The 19,194-nt window shown below is 37.7% G+C and overlaps 2 protein-coding genes across 14 annotated transcripts in view; one reads left to right on the top strand and one right to left on the bottom strand.

Annotated features, from left to right (window-relative positions):
* Positions 1 to 19,194, bottom strand: part of CASK (calcium/calmodulin dependent serine protein kinase) — a 387,942-nt gene that overhangs the window by 143,348 nt on the left and 225,400 nt on the right. The gene's annotated exons all lie outside the window — the stretch shown is intronic.
* GPR34 (G protein-coupled receptor 34) lies at positions 1,177 to 7,929 on the top strand. Of its 2 annotated transcripts, XM_067722766.1 has the most exons (4): positions 1,177 to 1,274; positions 1,918 to 2,009; positions 5,442 to 5,547; positions 6,208 to 7,929. In XM_067722766.1, exon 4 carries the CDS (start codon positions 6,287 to 6,289, stop codon positions 7,421 to 7,423), a length of 1,137 nt encoding a protein of 378 aa, XP_067578867.1. In that variant the 5' UTR covers positions 1,177 to 1,274; positions 1,918 to 2,009; positions 5,442 to 5,547; positions 6,208 to 6,286; the 3' UTR covers positions 7,424 to 7,929. The 2 variants fall into 2 exon arrangements, with proteins under 2 accessions (XP_067578867.1, XP_067578868.1); XM_067722767.1 differs by lacking the exon at positions 5,442 to 5,547.

Below are 19,194 nucleotides of genomic sequence, written 5' to 3'. Positions count from 1 at the left end.
AATAATTCATTACTCATGTTACTATAATGCAATACAGGTGTCGACTTAAAAAAAAAGCACGGGCTTCCCTGGTGGCGCAGTGGTTGAGAGTCCGCCTGCCGATGCAGGGGACACGGGTTCGTGCCCCGGTCCGGGAAGATCCCACATGCTGCGGAGCGGCTGGGCCCATGAGCCATGGCCGCTGAGCCTGCGCGTCCGGAGCCTGTGCTCTGCAACAGGAGAGGCCACAGCAGTGAGAGGCCCGCGTACCGGGGGGGGAAAAAAAAAAAAAAAAAAAAAAAAGCACAACGTGAGAGTTGCGAGTTACGTTTTATTGGGGGCAAAATGAGGACTGCAGCCTGGGAGACAGCATCCCAGATAGCTCTGAGAAACTGCTCCAAAGAGACAGGGGGGAAGGTCAGTGATTTTGGTGAAGGGGGAATACATACAATCAAGCACATATTTTTTACAAAAGGTTTCTGCTAGTCTCGTGCAGGTTACTGCTAGTCACGAGGAGCAGACGTCACCATGAAGGATTTTAGTGTTTCTCTAGATATGAGATACAAGAATTGGGCTCATACAATTGTCTCCTGAAAATATCTAACTATCTGAAGCCCTGTTCTGCCAGTTTTTCCCAGAGCACAGAGGGCCTCATTTCAGCTCTCCACCCTGAACTCCTTTCAGGGCGTGTTGAAAGTCAGCAGCTGCAGCAGCACATGATTTAATCCTTGTAGAGGTAGATGGCAAGTGCCAATGGAAAATGCCAATTTTTTGTTGACACAGGAATGCCACTTTATGTGATTGTTAGTTTCTAAAATGAATCCAGAAAGAAAGAGAAATTAAATGCTTGTGCTTTAAAAGTACATGTAGCATATTATGTATCATTAGTTAGGAGAAACAGAAAAATGCATATTTCTGCTTAGAATTTATAACCTTTATGAGGGGGGAAGGAGGGAAAACTTTTCACAATTGTCCAAGTGGAAGGTATTCATAGAAAAGATATAAATAATTTCTCAAAGTTAAGTGTCGATTAAGCTTAAAGATAAAGTTGTTGCATAGTGGTAGGGTTTTTTTTTTTAATATTTTCACAAGGAGTCTAAGGGTTGTCATATTGAAAAAAGAAAGAAAAGAGAAAAAACACACCTACCACCACATGCAAATATAAAAAATAAAAAGACAACCCCAACCAATTGCACCACAACCGGATGGAGGAACCCAGCTGACACACCAAGACGAGTCTCTGTGTCTAGGGAATCTTGGGGTTCAGCTCCTTTTACTGCAAGAGAGCCTGAACTGTGAGTATGCCTTGATTTCAACTGCATAATGATCCATTTTTTTTAAGTTACATTCTGATTATCTGAGTAATATAAATGAAACCTGCTTTATGGTGACTAGCAACACTTTGTTTCTAGAAACCTGAGTAAACTGAATGATACCTCTGCCGTGACTTGACTTAAAATGAGGCTGTCTTCTTAGTTACTTGAAGTACTTTAGGACATGAGATATTTACGCTCATACTATCAATACTGTCACATTGTTTATACTGTATTTTGTGTACTGCCACAAAGACTTGCAGATCTACTTGAATCAATTAAAAGTTATTTTCATATGCAACAAATTTTATTTCCAGTGTATTATAAGTGATCTGTAACTTATTAACTTTATTAAGTTATGCTGACTCCCTATTTTCAATAATAGTATTTTCTTTATTATATGATTTCTATTTTATGGTAATTTACCAGACCAATTAAATTTTAAGTTTCGTGTTTCAGAAGTTAATATAGTGAATATTAGAGAAAAGAAAAAGCAAAATACCCTTTAGTGAATTCACCTAAAATTAAAAAATGTTTTAGCTACAGTTAAATTGATAACAAAAGCTAATGTACTACTAATATTCTTTCTAAAGTAACATGCTTTCAATTTTCACTTTGTATGCAGAAATTAGTGCAATTTTTAAAGCATGGCCTGAATGATTCAGTGATTATCAAGTCAAACTACAAACGTAAACGGCTGCTACCACTGCCAACTAGGTATGTATTTTAACATAGCAATGTGATGTTTTCACAAACATACCCAAACTGCATTTAAAAAGCTTTTGCTCATTGGAGGCCACAGTGGAATCTGTCGGGTCCTGCCCTCTAATACAGAAGCTCCTGTAGGAGCCAGCTGAAAAATTACAGGCAAGGGGAGGGTGGTGCTGGTGGGTACAATGCAGCACTAATACAGGGTTGCGAACTTCAGGATTTGTCAAGTCACAACATTAAAAACCATTAACCATCTACTATCAGAAAACCACTGTGACCACTTCACACCAGTCACAACTAATGTCCACTAGGAAACTGGTTCCTATGTGAATGCAGTGGTTTGTTTCCTATCTTCACTGGCCATTCTTAACAAATCAAGTAAGTAGTTTTTAAAACATCAGTAAATGGCCTTAGGAACAGCGAGTGATTGACACATTGTAAAGGAGGCAGAAATCAGCCATTAAGTTCCAAACAGAATCTAATCTGTTAATTTGTTAATAAATGACTGAACACTAGCCATTCAATACAGGGTTCTAAATGACAGCTACTACTACTATTTAAACAAATACATTCTTCTCTTTAAGCTTGAAAATAAAGCAAAACCAGAAAGGTTTATTGGTGATCTTGTACAACTATTATTTATTTATTTCATTTGCAGATTAGAGCTGAGGCAAATGGTTTCAGGCTACGTGCTTTGCGCTAATGGCTTTCTAGAAACATCTTGATAATGACAATCAGGCCTAGAAATAAGTTTGAAAAGATATGCTCTGGGGAATATGCTGAACATTCTGATGAATGATTTGTGATTCTGTAAACTCTGGACTTACTTACTTACTATAATGGACATAGCAAATAAAAAGGTTAGTACCTTTTCCAAAGAGGTAAAAGCTAGATGACAATCTTTTCTTAAAATCGCTAATGTGGATAATGCTAAAGGAATCATGTCAAAATGCCGCTGACAGAACTCATCATTAATAAAGAAAAGGCTGATCATATGTGATTAGGAGGAGTGAGGTTTGGTGAAAAGGATCATGGGCTCTAAAAGCTAGACGGATCTGAGTCTCAACTTGGGTACAGACATTTAAGAGCTCTGTGGTCATGGGTAACGATCAAAACATCTTTATCTTTCATTAATACCTACCTCACAAAGTTATTATAAGGATTATGTAAATGAAATAATATAAATGTGCTTAACACACTGTCTGGTACACAGCATATGCTAAATAAATATTAGTTACTGGTTTAGTCATCTAGCTCAAGGGTTCAATTCTGACTTCACATTAGAATCCCCTGAGGAGCTTTTAAAGGAAACCATTGCCTGGAGCCCATTCCAGACCAATTAAATCAGAAGATCTGGGGATGGAGCCAGGCATTGGTATCTTTAAAAAGCCCTCAAGAGGATTCTAATATGCAGCCGGGATTGAGAGCCACTGAGAGTCTCTTCTACAAAGTATCCAACTGTGGCAGTCTCAAAAAATCTTCCGTGGTAAAACCTTATTGCCTCCCCAAATAGATTGTTTCATTCTAAAAAAGCATTTCCTTAAAAGCAGGCAACATCTGTCTCTGCATTTTTACTCACTGGTCCTTCTTCTGCTTTCTGAAGACATACATTAGGAGGTGAAATGCTTTTCTCCATGGCCTTGAAAGTGTTCACATCTCCAGGTGCCTGTTTCCTTCCACTTGCTCCTCTGACATGATTTGGGCTCTTCCCCCCGCATTGGCTCTGTGGCCTTTTTTAAGTGTGCTGCTGAGGATGAAACACTGTATTCCAGGTGGAACCCTACCAGCTTAGGACAGTACCGATTAGTAGTGACAATCTTCCTTTAAGACACTCCATAGGTATGAAGTCAACCAAAGACAGGTTAGTTTTTGCTGCAGCCACGTCACACTGCGGACACAGCAACTGCACTCAATTGCAATTGTGTTTTTGTTCATGTAGCTAAAGGCCTTCCTGTACTTGAATAGTTTATTTTAATATCCACATGTAGGACTTTACATACTTTTCTACTAAATTCCCTTTTTCATTCAACAGCATTTATTGTGCTAAACACTTGGTACACAGAGGCAAACAAAACAGACTTGTTTCCTAACCCTAATGGAGTTTTAAAATATAGCAATGGAGAAGAAAAAAAAAACAAAACAAAAACTCTATAACCTTTAAAGTCATTTCAGCTGTCTGAGCTCTCAAAATCGTGTCACCTGTCATGCCTCAGCTCACTTTCATCAGTGGCTATGAGATGTTTCTACCTGAGCCTCAGCCAATTCCCTATGTGACCACACAACACAGATCCCCTACAGGGGCCCTTCTCCTCTTCCTGGTAATCTACATTGCATTATCAGCTCCATTTGTGGCAGCCTGCCATTCTTCCCGGATTGCCCTTTCCTGTTTAGAATTTCAGATCACCAGAAACACGCGTGTAAGTTTCTATAAGCTTTGTGAAATCTGTCTCCGTGCAGTTGAGACACACGACAGACCAGGCTCAGTCCTCTTGCCTCCCTCCCTCCGTTGTCCTCGGCTCTGGCGACAGGCTCTTACCAGGGATTACATAACTTCCTCTTCACCAGTCAGTTCCTCTACCAAGGATTCGATTTCCCCCCTTGACAAAATTTTAAACAGGAATTTCACACTCTAATAAAATGGTTTCTTCTTGATCAAATTATAGGTAGTTTTAAGAAAGGCTAACTTCTTCCAAATGCTTTTCTCTGTGTATAAGGTCAAATCAGGAAATTAATTATGGTAATTCAAATCCACTGTACAGCATTCAAAGTTTAAATGCACACTCCTGAAAAAATATTTACCGAGAGCAGGGTCTCTGTCATTTTCACCTTCGTTTTCCAAGCAGTACTTAGCCAAGTGTGAGATATTCACTAAAACAAAATTAATCAAAAGGTGTTTTTTTTTAAAGCTAACTGTCACTGAACACTTATTATGTTCCAGGGTAAACATAACACTTGTTATGTTACAGTTTTGTTGTTTGTAGAATGCATTTTTCCATTTCTACAAACAAAAAAACTAAGGCTTAGAAAAGATTAAGTTGTTGGCTGAAGGTCACAGAGTTAGTTAGGTCTGATTTTGATAACCTTGCCCTGAATGTCTTTATGACACCTCCTAAGAAGCTTCTGTAAAGAATTTGGGAAGTCACTCTAAGAAAGGAATGTGACAAGACCCTCTGGAATCCTCTCCTCACATCTCCTCTTTATGATGGCCTCTCAGACTGAACTCTTCACAGCAGCCAATGCCCAGCAAAGAGCCAGTAACAAATAGCACTGCTAACATTCTCTGCTGCCACACACAAGTGTAATTCACACACTATTTTACAAACAGTCTCACATGACCTAGCCCACGGAATATTTCAGCTGCAGTTACTTCCTTCCAAAATCTTGGTTTACACATCCTCTTTCCCATCTACATTATCACTCTATGTTCTATGCTTCTAGGTCAAGGAGACTCTCCAAGGTGCCTAACTGGCGGCTGTCACCACCTGACTTGGTTTTGTTTGGCTACTTTGCTCTCCTGTGCAGTGTTACGAGCCTGCCTAATGAGGCAAGTGCTGTGCTCTATTGGTCTGTTACGGTAATTGCATGCCCCCGTAGGCAAGTGATTTTAATACCCTCAACTTGGTGTTAGGTTGAAAAGGAAGAAATTTAGGACTATTTCCCCTATTCCCACCATGGAATGAGAGACTGCCACAGTTTATCTGTCACATACCATGTGGCAACACGTGTCAAAATGAATGAATGCCAGCTATGAGGGAAAGAGTCAAGGCAGGAAGCTGGACAAGGGCCAGCAGTGGGCCCAGCTCACTCATGTCTGTAACTACCTTTAGGGAAACTGACACTCATCTTCGAAAAATATGAGCTGTCATTTCACCTCCATCTCTATTCCCATAAAAACTTCCCTAAAAGATGATTCCATAGTTCATATATTTACTTTAATATAATAAATGAAACAAACCTTGAACATTTATCATAGCATAGAAAAGGTCAGAGCAGGACATTCCACAAGATTCTACTATATGTGCTGCTTGTTTTGTGATACCATAATGCTGCTACATATATTGTGTAGATATCCAAATGGTCCAAAGTAGGATAAAAGGAAAGCTTCTCACAATGTCTGAAAATAAATCATTTACTATTTGTGCTTTGAGCTGAAGTAATTGTTATTAAAATAACAAGTGACTCAATGTTTGGCATTCTGTTGTAGGAGAAATCTGAAGACATAAAAGCTACAGTCAAGGAACATGTCATTTAGCACCTTCACTTTTTGATCCCTACAGAAGACAATGAGAAGTCAGATGGTAACAATGACGACAACTTCAGTCAGCAGCTGGCCTTGCTCCTCCCAGGGAGTGCACTTTGTAACTAATCACAGCGTCCAATGGCCACACAACTTCTCAGGAGCCTCAAATTTTACTGCCTGTTCCATGGATGAAAAATTACTCTCTAATGTGTTAACAACATTCTACTCTGTTATTTTCATCGTGGGCCTCATTGGAAACATAATTGCCCTCTATGTATTTCTGGGTATCCACCGCAAAAGGAATTCCATTCAGATTTACCTACTCAATGTAGCCATTGCAGACCTCTTACTTATCTTCTGCCTCCCTTTCCGAATAATGTATCACATTAACCAAAACAAGTGGACACTAGGTGTGATTCTTTGCAAGGTTGTGGGAACACTATTTTATATGAACATGTACATTAGCATTATTTTGCTTGGATTCATCAGTTTGGATCGCTACATAAAAATTAATCGGTCTATACAACAACGGAAGGCGATAACAACCAAACAGAGTATTTATGTTTGCTGTATAGTATGGATAATTGCCCTTGCTGGATTTTTAACTATGATTATTTTAACCCTTAAGAAAGGAGGTCATAATTCCACAATGTGTTTCCATTATAGAGATAAGCATAATGCAAAAGGAGAAGCAATTTTTAACTACATTCTTGTGGTAATGTTCTGGCTAATTTTCCTACTAATAATCCTTTCCTATATTAAGATTGGCAAGAATCTATTGAGGATTTCTAAAAGGAGATCAAAATTTCCTAATTCTGGTAAATATGCCACTACAGCCCGGAATTCCTTTATTGTGCTTATCATTTTTACTGTATGTTTTGTTCCCTATCATGGCTTCCGATTTGTCTATATTTCTTCACAGCTAAATATGTCGTCTTGCTATTGGAAGGAAATCGTTCACAAAACCAATGAGATCATGCTGGTTTTCTCATCTTTTAATAGCTGTTTAGATCCAGTCATGTATTTCCTGATGTCCAGTAACATTCGCAAAATAATGTGCCAACTTCTTTCTAGACGGTTTCAAGGGGAAGCAAGCAGGAGTGAAAGCACTTCAGAATTTAAACCAGGATACTCCCTGCATGATACATTCGCTACAGCTAAAATTCAGTCTACTTCTTAAAGCACTTACGGTAAACATATTAAAAAGAATGATAAAATACAGCCTAATTCCTTGAAGAACAAAAAATTATGAAACAAAGCTCTAGCATTTACAAAGCTTAGATCCTCCCAAAGTTCTTTGCTTATTTGTGATATTTCATTTGCTTAATTACAAAATATTTTAAGTGCAAGCTTACACTCACCACTAGATTTTAAATCTGTATATAAAATCTTTTAGGCTAACACTGTTAACATAGATTATAAAATTAAATGAAATTTATGGTTTTAACCACAGAATAATTAAAGAAAATGTTATAGTTTCTCAAGTCACTAAAGTAGCTATTCAAAATTAAGTACCTAATACTAATTTAAAGTGTGCTTAAAAGTTAACCGATTTGAGGACCGACTTAAAATGTCAGAAAATATGTTCATTGTCATTTAAAAAGCTTGTATAATTTGCCACTGTATTCATTTATGTCTAAACCTCTATTAACAGATGAAATAATAAAATTCTAATAAAAAATGAAATCACCCACTATCTATCACTGCTTAGTACAATAGGTGAGCTAAAATTCAATAGCCTAGCGACAGTACTTAAGACTGCACCTTACTTAAAACAGATTTATAAACAATTCGGCCATCTTGGACCATACACTTTGATAAAGCGAAATTGAAGATGTGTACACCCTGTGATCCAGCAAGTCCACTACGAGGTATACATCTTACAGAACCACTCAAACATGTATACAAGAAAACGTGTAAAGATGCTCAGTGACCTACTGCTCACAATACTAAACAAATGTAAACACCCTGAGTATGCATCAGCAAAGGAATGGAGAAAAAAACTTCATCTGCATGCATCAACGTGGAGAATTGGCAAAAATAATGTTGAATAAAACCCAAAAACTGCAAAGGGGTATGTACCCTATGAAATCACTTATGTAAAATACAAAACCACATAAAACAATACCGTATTCTTTACAGATCTATACATATGCAATAAAAATATAAAACATACGTCATAATATACACAAGCATATATACCAACTTAAGGTTAATGGTTACATCTGGAGAGATTTGAAGCAAACATGGCAAAATATTAATAATGTCTGTTAAACCTGTGTGGTAATACATGGGTATTTGTTATGTAATTTTTGGTATATATCTGAGTGTTTGAAATATTTCATAACAATAAAGAAAACCTGTAGGTTAGAATTAAAAGGAGCAAATTCTGAAATTTTCATGTATGTTCAAAAATAACTAGAGAGTAAGCTCTAAGAGAAAGGGCCCTTTGTATTTTTTAAAAAAATTTATCTTATTGAAGTATAGTTGATTTACAATGTTGTGTTAATTTCTGCTGTACAGCAAAGTGATTCAGTTATACACATATATATATATATACATTCTTTTTCATATTCTTTTCCATTATGGTTTATCACAGGATATTGAATGTAGTTCCCTGTGCTATACAGTAGGACCTTGTTGTTTATCTATTCTATATATACTACTTTGTATCTGCTAATCCCAAACCCCCAATCCAGCCCTCTCTCATCCCAAGGGCAACCCCCTTGGCAACCACAAGTCTGTTCTCTATATCTGTCAGTCTGTTTCTGTATTGTAGGTAAATTCATTTGTGTCATATTTTAGATTCCACATGCAAGTGATATTATATGGCATCTGTCTTTCCGTTTCTGACTTACTTCCTTTAGTATGATAATCTATAGGTCCATCCATGTTGCTGCAAATGGCATTATTTTATTCTTTTTTTATGGCTGAGTAGTATTCCATTGTGTGTGTGTGTGTGTGTGTGTGTGTGTGTGTGTATACCACATCTTCTTTATCCATTCATCTGTCGATGGACATTTAGGTTGTTTCCATGTCTTGGCTACTGTGCTATGAACATAGGGGTGCATGTATCTTTTTGAATTATAGTTTTCTCTGGATATATGCCCAGGAGTGGCATTGCTGGATCATATGGCAACTCTATTTTTAGTTTTTTGAGGAATCTCCATACTGTTTTCCATAGTGGCTGCCGCAATTTACATTCCCACCAACAGTGTAAGAGGGTTTCAAAAGGGCCCTCATTCATCACTGACTACCAGAGCATAGTTGCATTGCCTAGCACAAAGAAGATCAATACATATTTGTTGAATAACTGAATGAACAAGTGAGTGAATGGATGGATGAACAAGAAGGGAAGGAGGGAGGGAAGGGGTGCTTAACAGAGCTGAAAAAGTAGGTTATTTTCCTAGTCAACGTATCTAGATATAGCTGCAGAAAACGTCATACAATTGTAATCAGGAGATGTCATTAAGGCAACCATTCTCAAGTTTGGCCAGCATTGTTCTTTTTTTTTTAACATCTTTATTGGAGTATTATTGCTTTACAATGGTGTGTTAGTTTTTGCTTTATAACAGTTTTTTGATTACACACAGAATCAGAATGCTGTTGACTTAATATGTAAAAGCCTGTTATGACAAACTGCAAGGATCCATTCATAAGTTTCTGTCACAGAGTATGAGAATTTTTTTTTTTATACTCAGAATACTTCTTCAAACTTCAGGTAGGCCACTGACTGGGAAATCAGTATTAAAGAGTATGAAGAATTTCGTTAGGGCTGAATTTATTTTAATGAGATTTGGATTGTATACAGTTAGTGTTCAGTTAGTTGTATTTCAGTAAGTGTACACAAATGGTTGAACAAACAATAGGTCAAAGCAGAATTATATTTAAAAAACAAGAAACATTTGAGAATAAAAATAGAAATTTGGGGCTTCACTGGTGGCGCAGTGGTTGAGAGTCTGCCTGCTGATGCAGGGGACACGGGTTCGTGCCCCGGTCCGGGAAGATCCCACATGCCGCGGAGCGGCTGGGCCCGTGAGCCATGGCTGCCGAGCCTGTGCGTCCGGAGCCTGTGCTCCGCAATGGGAGAGGCCACAACAGTGAGAGGCCCACATACCGCAAAAAAAAAAAAAAAAAAAAAAAATTTGCAGAAAAATCAGAGGCTCAGAAAAAAGTAATAAATTTTATATTAATTACTGTGCTCTGACAATCGTTAACAAATGCCAAACTGAAATTCAGTATTTCTGTTTGTATAATTTAAAAATATGACAATACTGATTTTCTCTCATGTTTTCAAAATTAAAATCTTTTTTACATTATTGGTAAACATTTTATATCCCTACATGTGTCTATTGTAAACATACAGTTTGAATGGTTAAATTACATTATCTATTATTATTACTAGTAGTAGTTTTATGGAACATTAAAAGAAACACATATACACTCATAATTCTAGAAGCTTTCTCATTATTTATATTAAATGAGATGATCCCTATAAAGCCCTGCACAATGGCATTCTTAAAAAAGTACACTGAGTCAATTCTTGCTATAATATTTGTGATAAAATAAATTTTATTGAAAGTCAACCTATCTATAAGCTCCTAACAGATTTTCTTTACCGACAGAAGTTTCACTAATAACATACCTTAGAGTAACCTGACTCCTGAGAATGTTACTAAATTTTTAGAAAAATTTGCTAAACTAAACAAATTTAAGGCTATTTATTACATATAATCTTTTATTTCTTATTAAGCATTGGTGTACACAAGTAGGAAACACTGTCCCTACCTCCCCCAAGCCAAGATTTAGTTCTAGAAGCATACAGAAAAGGGAAATTCAGAAGTATATACATATTCTCACCTTGCAAAAGATCTTGAGAACAAGTTTCTAAATAACATCTCACATATGCAAAACCAAACAAGGGCATAATTAACTGCCTGGTTGCGAGAGTAAGACCTAAATGCTGAGTTTTGCTGTTAGTTTTGGAAAAGTATTCTGTGCAGAGCTGGGTTTGATAGCAGTTGAATTTCTAAGATCAGGTCAATAGAAAAAGAAAATTCTGTTCTAGTACAGAAGGTTTTGTTTTCAACTTCTTTTTAAAATGGATTCTTCAGTCCTGCTGATATGAAAGTAGAACTAATATAATTACAGCTCTGTGAAGCAAAGCCTTACTGAAAAGTTATCCATAAGAGAAAAACAGCATGAAATAGAGTTCTCTCAACAGGCAGCCTGGATTGTGCAGAAACATGTTAACAGGCTAATTATTTTTTAGCCTTTTGAAGTATGAATGGAAACTTATTTTTACCAGATATTAAAATATATTCTTATCCTTCATTAAGGATAACACCGTGGAGCACATGCAAGGATAAACTTATCAATGGAACAGAATGCACAGCTCTACGCAGACCCTCAGTGATACATGAGAAAATTATATGACAAATTAATCACTCTCAACAGGGTAGGAGCAGGAACAAATCAGAGGGCAACCTAGGAGTCTGTTAGTCAAGATGTGCTAGAAGCTTGCAAAGTGGGGTTCAGTGAATTTTTTTTTAACATCTTTATTGGAGTATAATTGCTTTACAATGGTGTGTTAGTTTCTGCTGTTAAATGAATTTTTAAAAAGTTTGAGTGACTCTGATACACTTTCCTCCTTCAAAGAGAATTACTGCAAATAAAGGAGACATCACAAAGAGCATAGGGGAAGAAAGAAATGAATTAATAAATAGTGCTGTGCTTATTTAAAATAAAAGCCAATTTATAGCCTTGCCTCATATCACACCAAAAAAATTATAACTGGATCAAAGAGTTAAATGTAAATAATGAATGCATTAAAAGACTTAAAAATATGTGACTAACTCATCTGTGGAAGGGAAAAGACTTCCTATTAATAAAATAGAAATAACCACAGGAAAAGATGCATAGATTTGACTTTTAAAAGTAGACTATTTTTTTGTCAAAAACCATAAACAAAAATAAAAGCAAAAGCATAAAGTGAGAAAAATATTCACAACAGATATGACATTTACTGGAGAGTTTTTAATGTCAGGCACCAACGGACACCATAAACTTCCAAAGAAACTTGTATTTTTGATCAGAAGAAAGCATTTGAATCTCAGAATATAATCTGAACTATGACAACTCGAATGAGATAGAAACTCTCAAAATGGACGATGCAGTGTCCTTTTTCGTAGCTACATGGCCCAATTGAGAACACATTCCTATAAGTGGCTGCTATAGTGCCTCAGTTCAGTCTGGTTTTCAAATTAAGGCGTGGAGGACTGCTTGCGTGGTGGTAACAATAGACTCAGAGCTAAAATGGAAGTGCTAGGTTTGTCGTAAACTTCTATTTTGCCTCTTATTTCCCCCCTTCAAGTTTACATGCAACGGAACTGGAAGCAAAGTAAATATATATTTATGTACCTTTTACTGTGCTGGGTGCTCGCAATGCATTATTATCATTTACTCCTCATTGCATCGTGATTGAAGTATTTTCTGTATTTTACATATGAGGGGATGCAAGTTGGTAGACTTTTATTCCACAGGCATTGTCTCTGCTAAGACACTGCTTTTCGTTTTCATTTCATTCTGCCCAAGCACAATGATAATTACTGAGATGTCTTTTGTTTTTTTAAAAAAACATAAATGGGTATTAATATGTATTTAGGGCAAAAAATTCTGCTTATTACTCATCAAAACTGTGTGATGTCAAAAGACCAAAATCTTAAAGAACTAGTTTTCTAGCTATCACACATTTGTACACTCTGTGAAAGCTCTGCCTGAAACATGGACAATAAAGCAGTACAAAAGCATACAGGTTGAATAGACAGAGAAAAAAAAAGAAATCAAATTAGAGCATCTCACCCTTATTAATTTTGCTTCTAGCCCAGGAAATGCATAAAGAACCATCATAAGATGAGCTTTGGAAACGGTTTCTAATTCTGGTTTGGATACAGGTATTGATGATGCATAGAATCTCTTTTTGTGTTAGTAAGCCATGCAAGTTATTCCAGGAGCAACAGTTAACTGTTACAGTTATACTCTGGTTTGGTAATTCCACATATAATAATTTTTTAGGTATAAAATATTTCAAACATACAAAAAAGTAAAAATACAACATAACAGGTAGCTAAGCACCCATCACCCAAATTGTGCAGATGTTAATGTTTTGGCCCTATTTGCTTAACTGTTCTCTTGTACCTATACATAATCCAAGAAGATATACTAAAGCTCATCCGGAGGTAGCCTCTTGCCTAAAGTTAGTGTATATCATTTTGATGTACATGTTTATACTATTATAACATTCGTAAGTGGCATGAATAACAATGTGCATTAGTTTTTGTTTTTAAAATTTAACAAATAGTATCTCACTAATACATCCTTTTGTAACTTTTTTCACTCAAATTATGTTTGTGTTGATAGATTCATTCGTTTTAACAGATGCATAGTGTTTTACTGTGAGAATAAACAACAGTTCAATTCTCCATTTCTCCTAACAATGGGCCTTTAGGTGGTTTCCACTTTTTCACTATTAGAAACCACGCTCAAGCGAAGTCTTCTGTGTGCATGTGTGGAATTTTTCTATGGCTGACACCTAGAAGTAGAAATGCTTGGTTGTAAAGGGTATAAACATCTTCAGTTTATTTCAGTTGTGACAAATTGCTCTCCAAAGTGATTTTACCAATTTATACACCTATCCCACCACTAGTAAGATAAGAGTTTCTCTACCCACATCCTCACCAATACTTGGTTTTATCAGATTTACTAACTTTTGCCAATCTGGGAGGTGTGAAATGGCATCTCCCTGTGGTTTTAATTTGTGCCTCCCTGACTGCCGGTGAAGTGGAGCAGCATCACCTCATGTTTCTTTTTTGCCCATTCATGTTTCTTCTTGGGTGAATCATCTATTCATATCTACACCATTTCCCCTTTTCCCTTTAATGAGTTGCTTTTATTCCTTTTTTTCTTTCAAATTGTTGAAATAATTCTTTATATATTATGTATACTAATCTTTTGTTCTTTATATGGGTTGCAAATAACTTCTACCAGTGTGGACTTGTCTTTTACTTTGCTTATGGTTTCTTTTGCCAGACACCATAAGGAAAGGAAGACGTTTTCTAATCAATGAATCTAGATGAACCCTGGCCTTCTGAAATATATACACCCCTCAAGGACCAAGCTAAAGAATTTGCAGATGAAATTATCTTACAATTAGACAGCTTGGCATTTCAGTCAGAAATAGTATAGTACATAGGAGTGCAAACGAGGTGCCCCCTGAAAACAAAAATGTTTTGAGACTTAATCTACAAAATTCAAACATCTCAGTATTACAGATATGCAAATGATTTTAAAGGGATAGAAAGTCTCCTAGACCAGGAGCTGACCTGTTAAGTGTATCAATATATTTAAAGAAAGAATTGGCCATTCACCAGCAGGTAAGTGAGGGAAACTTGGAAGAAAAAGGGGGGTGGAGACTAGGAAGATGTTGGTATTGCCCACCCAGACAGAGTCCAGGGGAATAGTCTTAACCAATGGACCAAGAGTATTACCATCCCACTGGTAAAGCCATGGGGAGGATTATGGTGGCGCTGCATCCAATAGGTCTTCTTAGCCTACTGACATTAAACATTAAATAATGAACTGAGAGGCAGCATAATGGACAGGTTAATAGGGCAGCTGCTGCAACGACTGCCTGAGTTCAATTTCTGGCTCCACCACTTACTGTGTAACCTTGTACAAGCTCTCTTTCCTCTACTGAGAAAACAAAAATAACAGGAACACCTAACTTCTAGTGTTATGGAGACTAAACGAGTGAATAAATGTTCTTGGCCATTAGGAAATATTCAATATATGTTACTTACTGAAATACTCAAATGCCAAAGGAAAGACAGGGGAAATATATAAAATGGAATGGTCAGAAGCTGAAGATACACATCAGAACTAGGAAGATACACAGGGGAAGCTGACCTGGACCAAATGAGGTGGGGAAAGCACTCATAAAGGGTAATTTAACTTTAGCTTTCACTAATAACAGCAACGTCCAGGACAGGAGCTGCAGCAGACCCATGCTGTCAGAACCACACTCTGAAACTCGAGCAAGTAGAAGAGGAGAGGATGCCAGGAGAGGGACAGTTTCAAAGAATGGGATTACTTAGCCTTAAAGCAGAAGACTAAAAGAAAGGCATTAGAGCAAAAATATGCATGTGTGTGTGTGTGTGTGTGTGTGTGTGTGTAGCCTCAGAGAGCAAGCAGAAAGAAGACCAGTGAAGGATGGGAGTTGCAAGCAGCATGTTTCACCAGACTGTAGAAGAGGCTTTTCTAACAATTGTAGATCTCAAATGCAATAGAAAGCCAGTGAGTTATTTGCTAGTAGAACTATTTCAATATAGTATGGATCCTCAGCAAGCTGGGAAGGCAGCAAAGCATTTCAAGCATTTAATAAAGTTTGGATTAGATGTTCCTTAGATCCCTTTAACAGAAGTTTTGGGTTTTACAGAACATTCAATACCTTAATAATGAGTGGCAACCAGGGGCCACCTGTGATCTTGTTGCTCCATCATGTTGTGCCCATACAGTCATGCCCTCAGGGCTATTCAGATGTGTGTGGCTGGGGGGCAGAGGAAGGAGGCTGCTTGCTGTATGGTCAATGGTCCCCAAGCAGTTCCCCAGAATCTTCTTTTGTAGCAGATTTGTCCCATGTCCCTTGCTCAGCACATCACAGGCGTTCATTAATATTTACTGCTAGAGGGCTTCCCTGGTGGCGCAGTGGTTAAGAGTCTGCCTGCCGATGAAGCGGACGTGGGTTTGTGCCCCGGTCCAGGAAGATCCCACGTGCCGCGGGGCGGCTGGGCCCGTAAGCCATGGCCGCTGAGCCTGCGCGTCCGGAGCCTATGCTCCGCAACGGGAGAGGCCACAACGGTGAGAGGCCCGCGTACCGCAAAAAAAAAAAAAAAAAAAAAAAAAAAAAAAAAAAAAATATATATATATATATATATTTACTGCTAGAGAGACTGTTTAAACTCTATCTAAAATAAGTTGATGGATTCTGGGAGTTTTGTGACATTTGTTATGTTAGGTGCTCATTTCTTTGCTTTCTTACTGATACTTCGCTTTGTTATGCATAATCAGAGTGGTCAAACAGGTTATTGCACTGCATCCTGAAGCGGGGTCAAGGTACCTTCACTGTAAAACTGGCTCAATAGTATAAACTCAGGTGGGAATGGTACTCCCTCTGATGTGTGATATTTTTAAATTTTATCCAATGGCAAACCTCTAGACTAAAAAATATTAATGCCTTCCTTTAACACTGCTGGCAATACTGTTACAGGCCCTTTCCTGTTATACACATTTCCTTTCTATGTTTCCTGCCTCTTCTCATGTTCTATCACCTACCAAGATCTTCTAGTACCCCCAATACTTCCCCCTCTATTTTTTTTCCTTTCCTGTACTCAGCAGCACCTCTATCTCTTCCCCAGTTCAGTTTTATTTTCTGACTTTCTCTTTTAATTGCCTTTCTCACAATTTAGTGTCCTCTTATGTGTTCCCTGATTTGTCAGAAGCAGAAATGCTTCATTATTTGGGTGGAAATTTCGTTTGTACTCAAAAGAAAAAGAGTTTCCGCTATATTAAAAACAACTTTCAGCTGGTTGCAAAGGGAACTGATGAGGTTTGCATGCATGTTCATATTCAGTTCCCCTTTGTGGCCAGTGAGACTTGAAAAACACTGGAACACACAGGGTCAGCTCTTGTGCGGACTGATTATAGAGTTCCAAATATATGTGGCAAGTAGTGAGAGGTGTCAGCTAAGTAAGTAACTGAGGGTCTCATGCTCTGATAGTTGGCATTTGTGATCCTGCAAATAACTAAACCTCCAGTAATAAGTACAACCTAGCATGGTGGGAGAAAAAACTACTAAAGGGGCAAGCTAGACTAAGCATCCCTCTGTATCCTTTTAGGCTCTAGTATTGGAGATCTCAATTAATTATCCCGTTCTTAGGATCAGATAAGCAGAAACAGACTTTTCTTCTAGTTTTACTGAAAAGCTAGATTAGTTCTGAAAATAGAAAAGGGCTATTAACAGAGGATAGAAAGTACAAAGGAAACAGCATGGATTCCTGATACTTTCAGTACATCTTTTAATACAAGAAATAATCAAAAGAAAATACAGCTCCAAGACTGAACTGAGGCACAGTGGGTATCCCTTTGCAAAGTTAACTTTTCTTTTTGGATGTTGTCCAAGAAGCAATGGACTCTGAGGTACACATACTATATTAATCCCAAAGGAAGAGCCAATGTACTGTACTTTGAGGAAAAAAATATAAAAATCTAGTTAGAACACTGCTATTGCAAGCACAGTAAAGAAAATGTGGTAGATTAAAATTCTCTGCAGCGGGACTTCCCTGATGGTGCAGTGGTTAAGAATCCACCTGCCAATGCAGGGGACACGGGTTCGAGCCCTGATCCAGGAAGATCCCACATGCTGCAGAGCAACTAAGCCCCTGCGCCACAACTACTGAGCCTGCGCTCTAGAGCCCGTGCACCTAAAGACCGTGCTCCGCAACAAGAGAGCAATGAGACGCCACCGCGACGGGAAGCCTGCGCACCACAACGAAGAGTAGCCCCCGCTCGCTGCAACTAGAGAAAGCCCATGCACAGCAAAGAAGACCCAACTCAGCCAAAAATAAATAAATAAAATAAATAAATTAATTAAAAAAAAAAATTCTCTGCAGCTCTTCCCATCCAGAAGTGGAGTCTTTGCCCACCTCTTGAATCTGAGTAGGTATTGTGACTTGCTTTGACCAATAAATCGTGGTGAACACTATATGGCATCTAAGCAAGGCCTTAAGAGGCCTTGCAGCTTCCAGTTTTGTGCTCCTGGCACCCCAAGACCATCACGGTGTAAATAAACCCAGGATGAAAAATCACATGGAGATACTCAGCCCGCACAACCATCTCAGCTGAGGCTCCAGACATGAGAGAGACCATCATGGACCATCCAGCCTCAGATGAGCTGCCAGATAACTAAGAAGCTGCATGAATGAATGACCCCAGGAGAGACTGACAGTAGAACTGCCTGGCTGAGCCCAGAACAAACTGCAGGATTGAGAACGAACAAACAGTTGTCATAAGCCACCAAGTCTGGCGGTGGTTTGGCATACAGCAATAGATAAATGATGCATATAAGATTGAATTAAAAATATGCATACCATTCATTTCTAAAAAGGTGACAACAAATATAGTAAGTAATTTCATTAACAAAAAAGACAATGCCTATGTTTTGCTTAAAGCTCTGTGTGTGTGTGTGTGTGTGTGTGTGTGTGTGTGTGTGTGTGTGTGTGTATGTGTGTATCTGGGTGTGAAAGAGAGAGGGAGAGAGATTTATTTTCCAAACCACTGCAGAGTGGAGAGTGGCAGGGTTATTGAAGATTTAGTAACGAACCATGAGTTGTCAGAGATAACAAGCATATGCTGCATGATGAGGCAACTGGTTAGGTGGTATCTTAACAGGAGGGGATCTGTGTAGTTTAAGTTGACAGAAAGAAGTTACTACAGTGGAGGATAAAGGTGACTTCTCCTATGCTTTCTTCATTAGGTAAAATACACTTTAAATTACACTTGTTGATAGACATGACATGTCGTTTTCATTACAAGCCTTTTAGTATTATTTGACTATTAAAAACTATGTCCATGAATTGCTATGATTAAAAAAAAAGTTAAGAAAAACTAAAGATATGAGAAAAACTTTCGCATACTAAAATGTCAGACTTTCTTTTTACCACTAGGATAACTGTAATTGTGAATGATTTTACAAAGGTGACTCTTGTGATAATCACTAGTACAAAACAAAACGAAATCTCCAAAGGACATAGCCTATTAAAGGCAGATGAGTGTCAATGGGTTTTCAGCTTAAGGACAGAAATCCATTGTCCATACAATTATTTTTATTCTATCAAG

This window comes from Pseudorca crassidens, chromosome X (assembly GCF_039906515.1).
Source record: "Pseudorca crassidens isolate mPseCra1 chromosome X, mPseCra1.hap1, whole genome shotgun sequence".
Taxonomy (NCBI): domain Eukaryota; kingdom Metazoa; phylum Chordata; class Mammalia; order Artiodactyla; family Delphinidae; genus Pseudorca; species Pseudorca crassidens.
Note: the sequence above shows the minus strand (reverse complement) of the source record. Positions and strands in the feature narration are given on the sequence as shown.

Bases quoted from the DNA above. Each gene is read 5' to 3' on its own strand.
- GPR34 (XM_067722767.1), top strand. From the start codon at position 6,287: ATGAGAAGTCAGATGGTAACAATGACGACAACTTCAGTCAGCAGCTGG.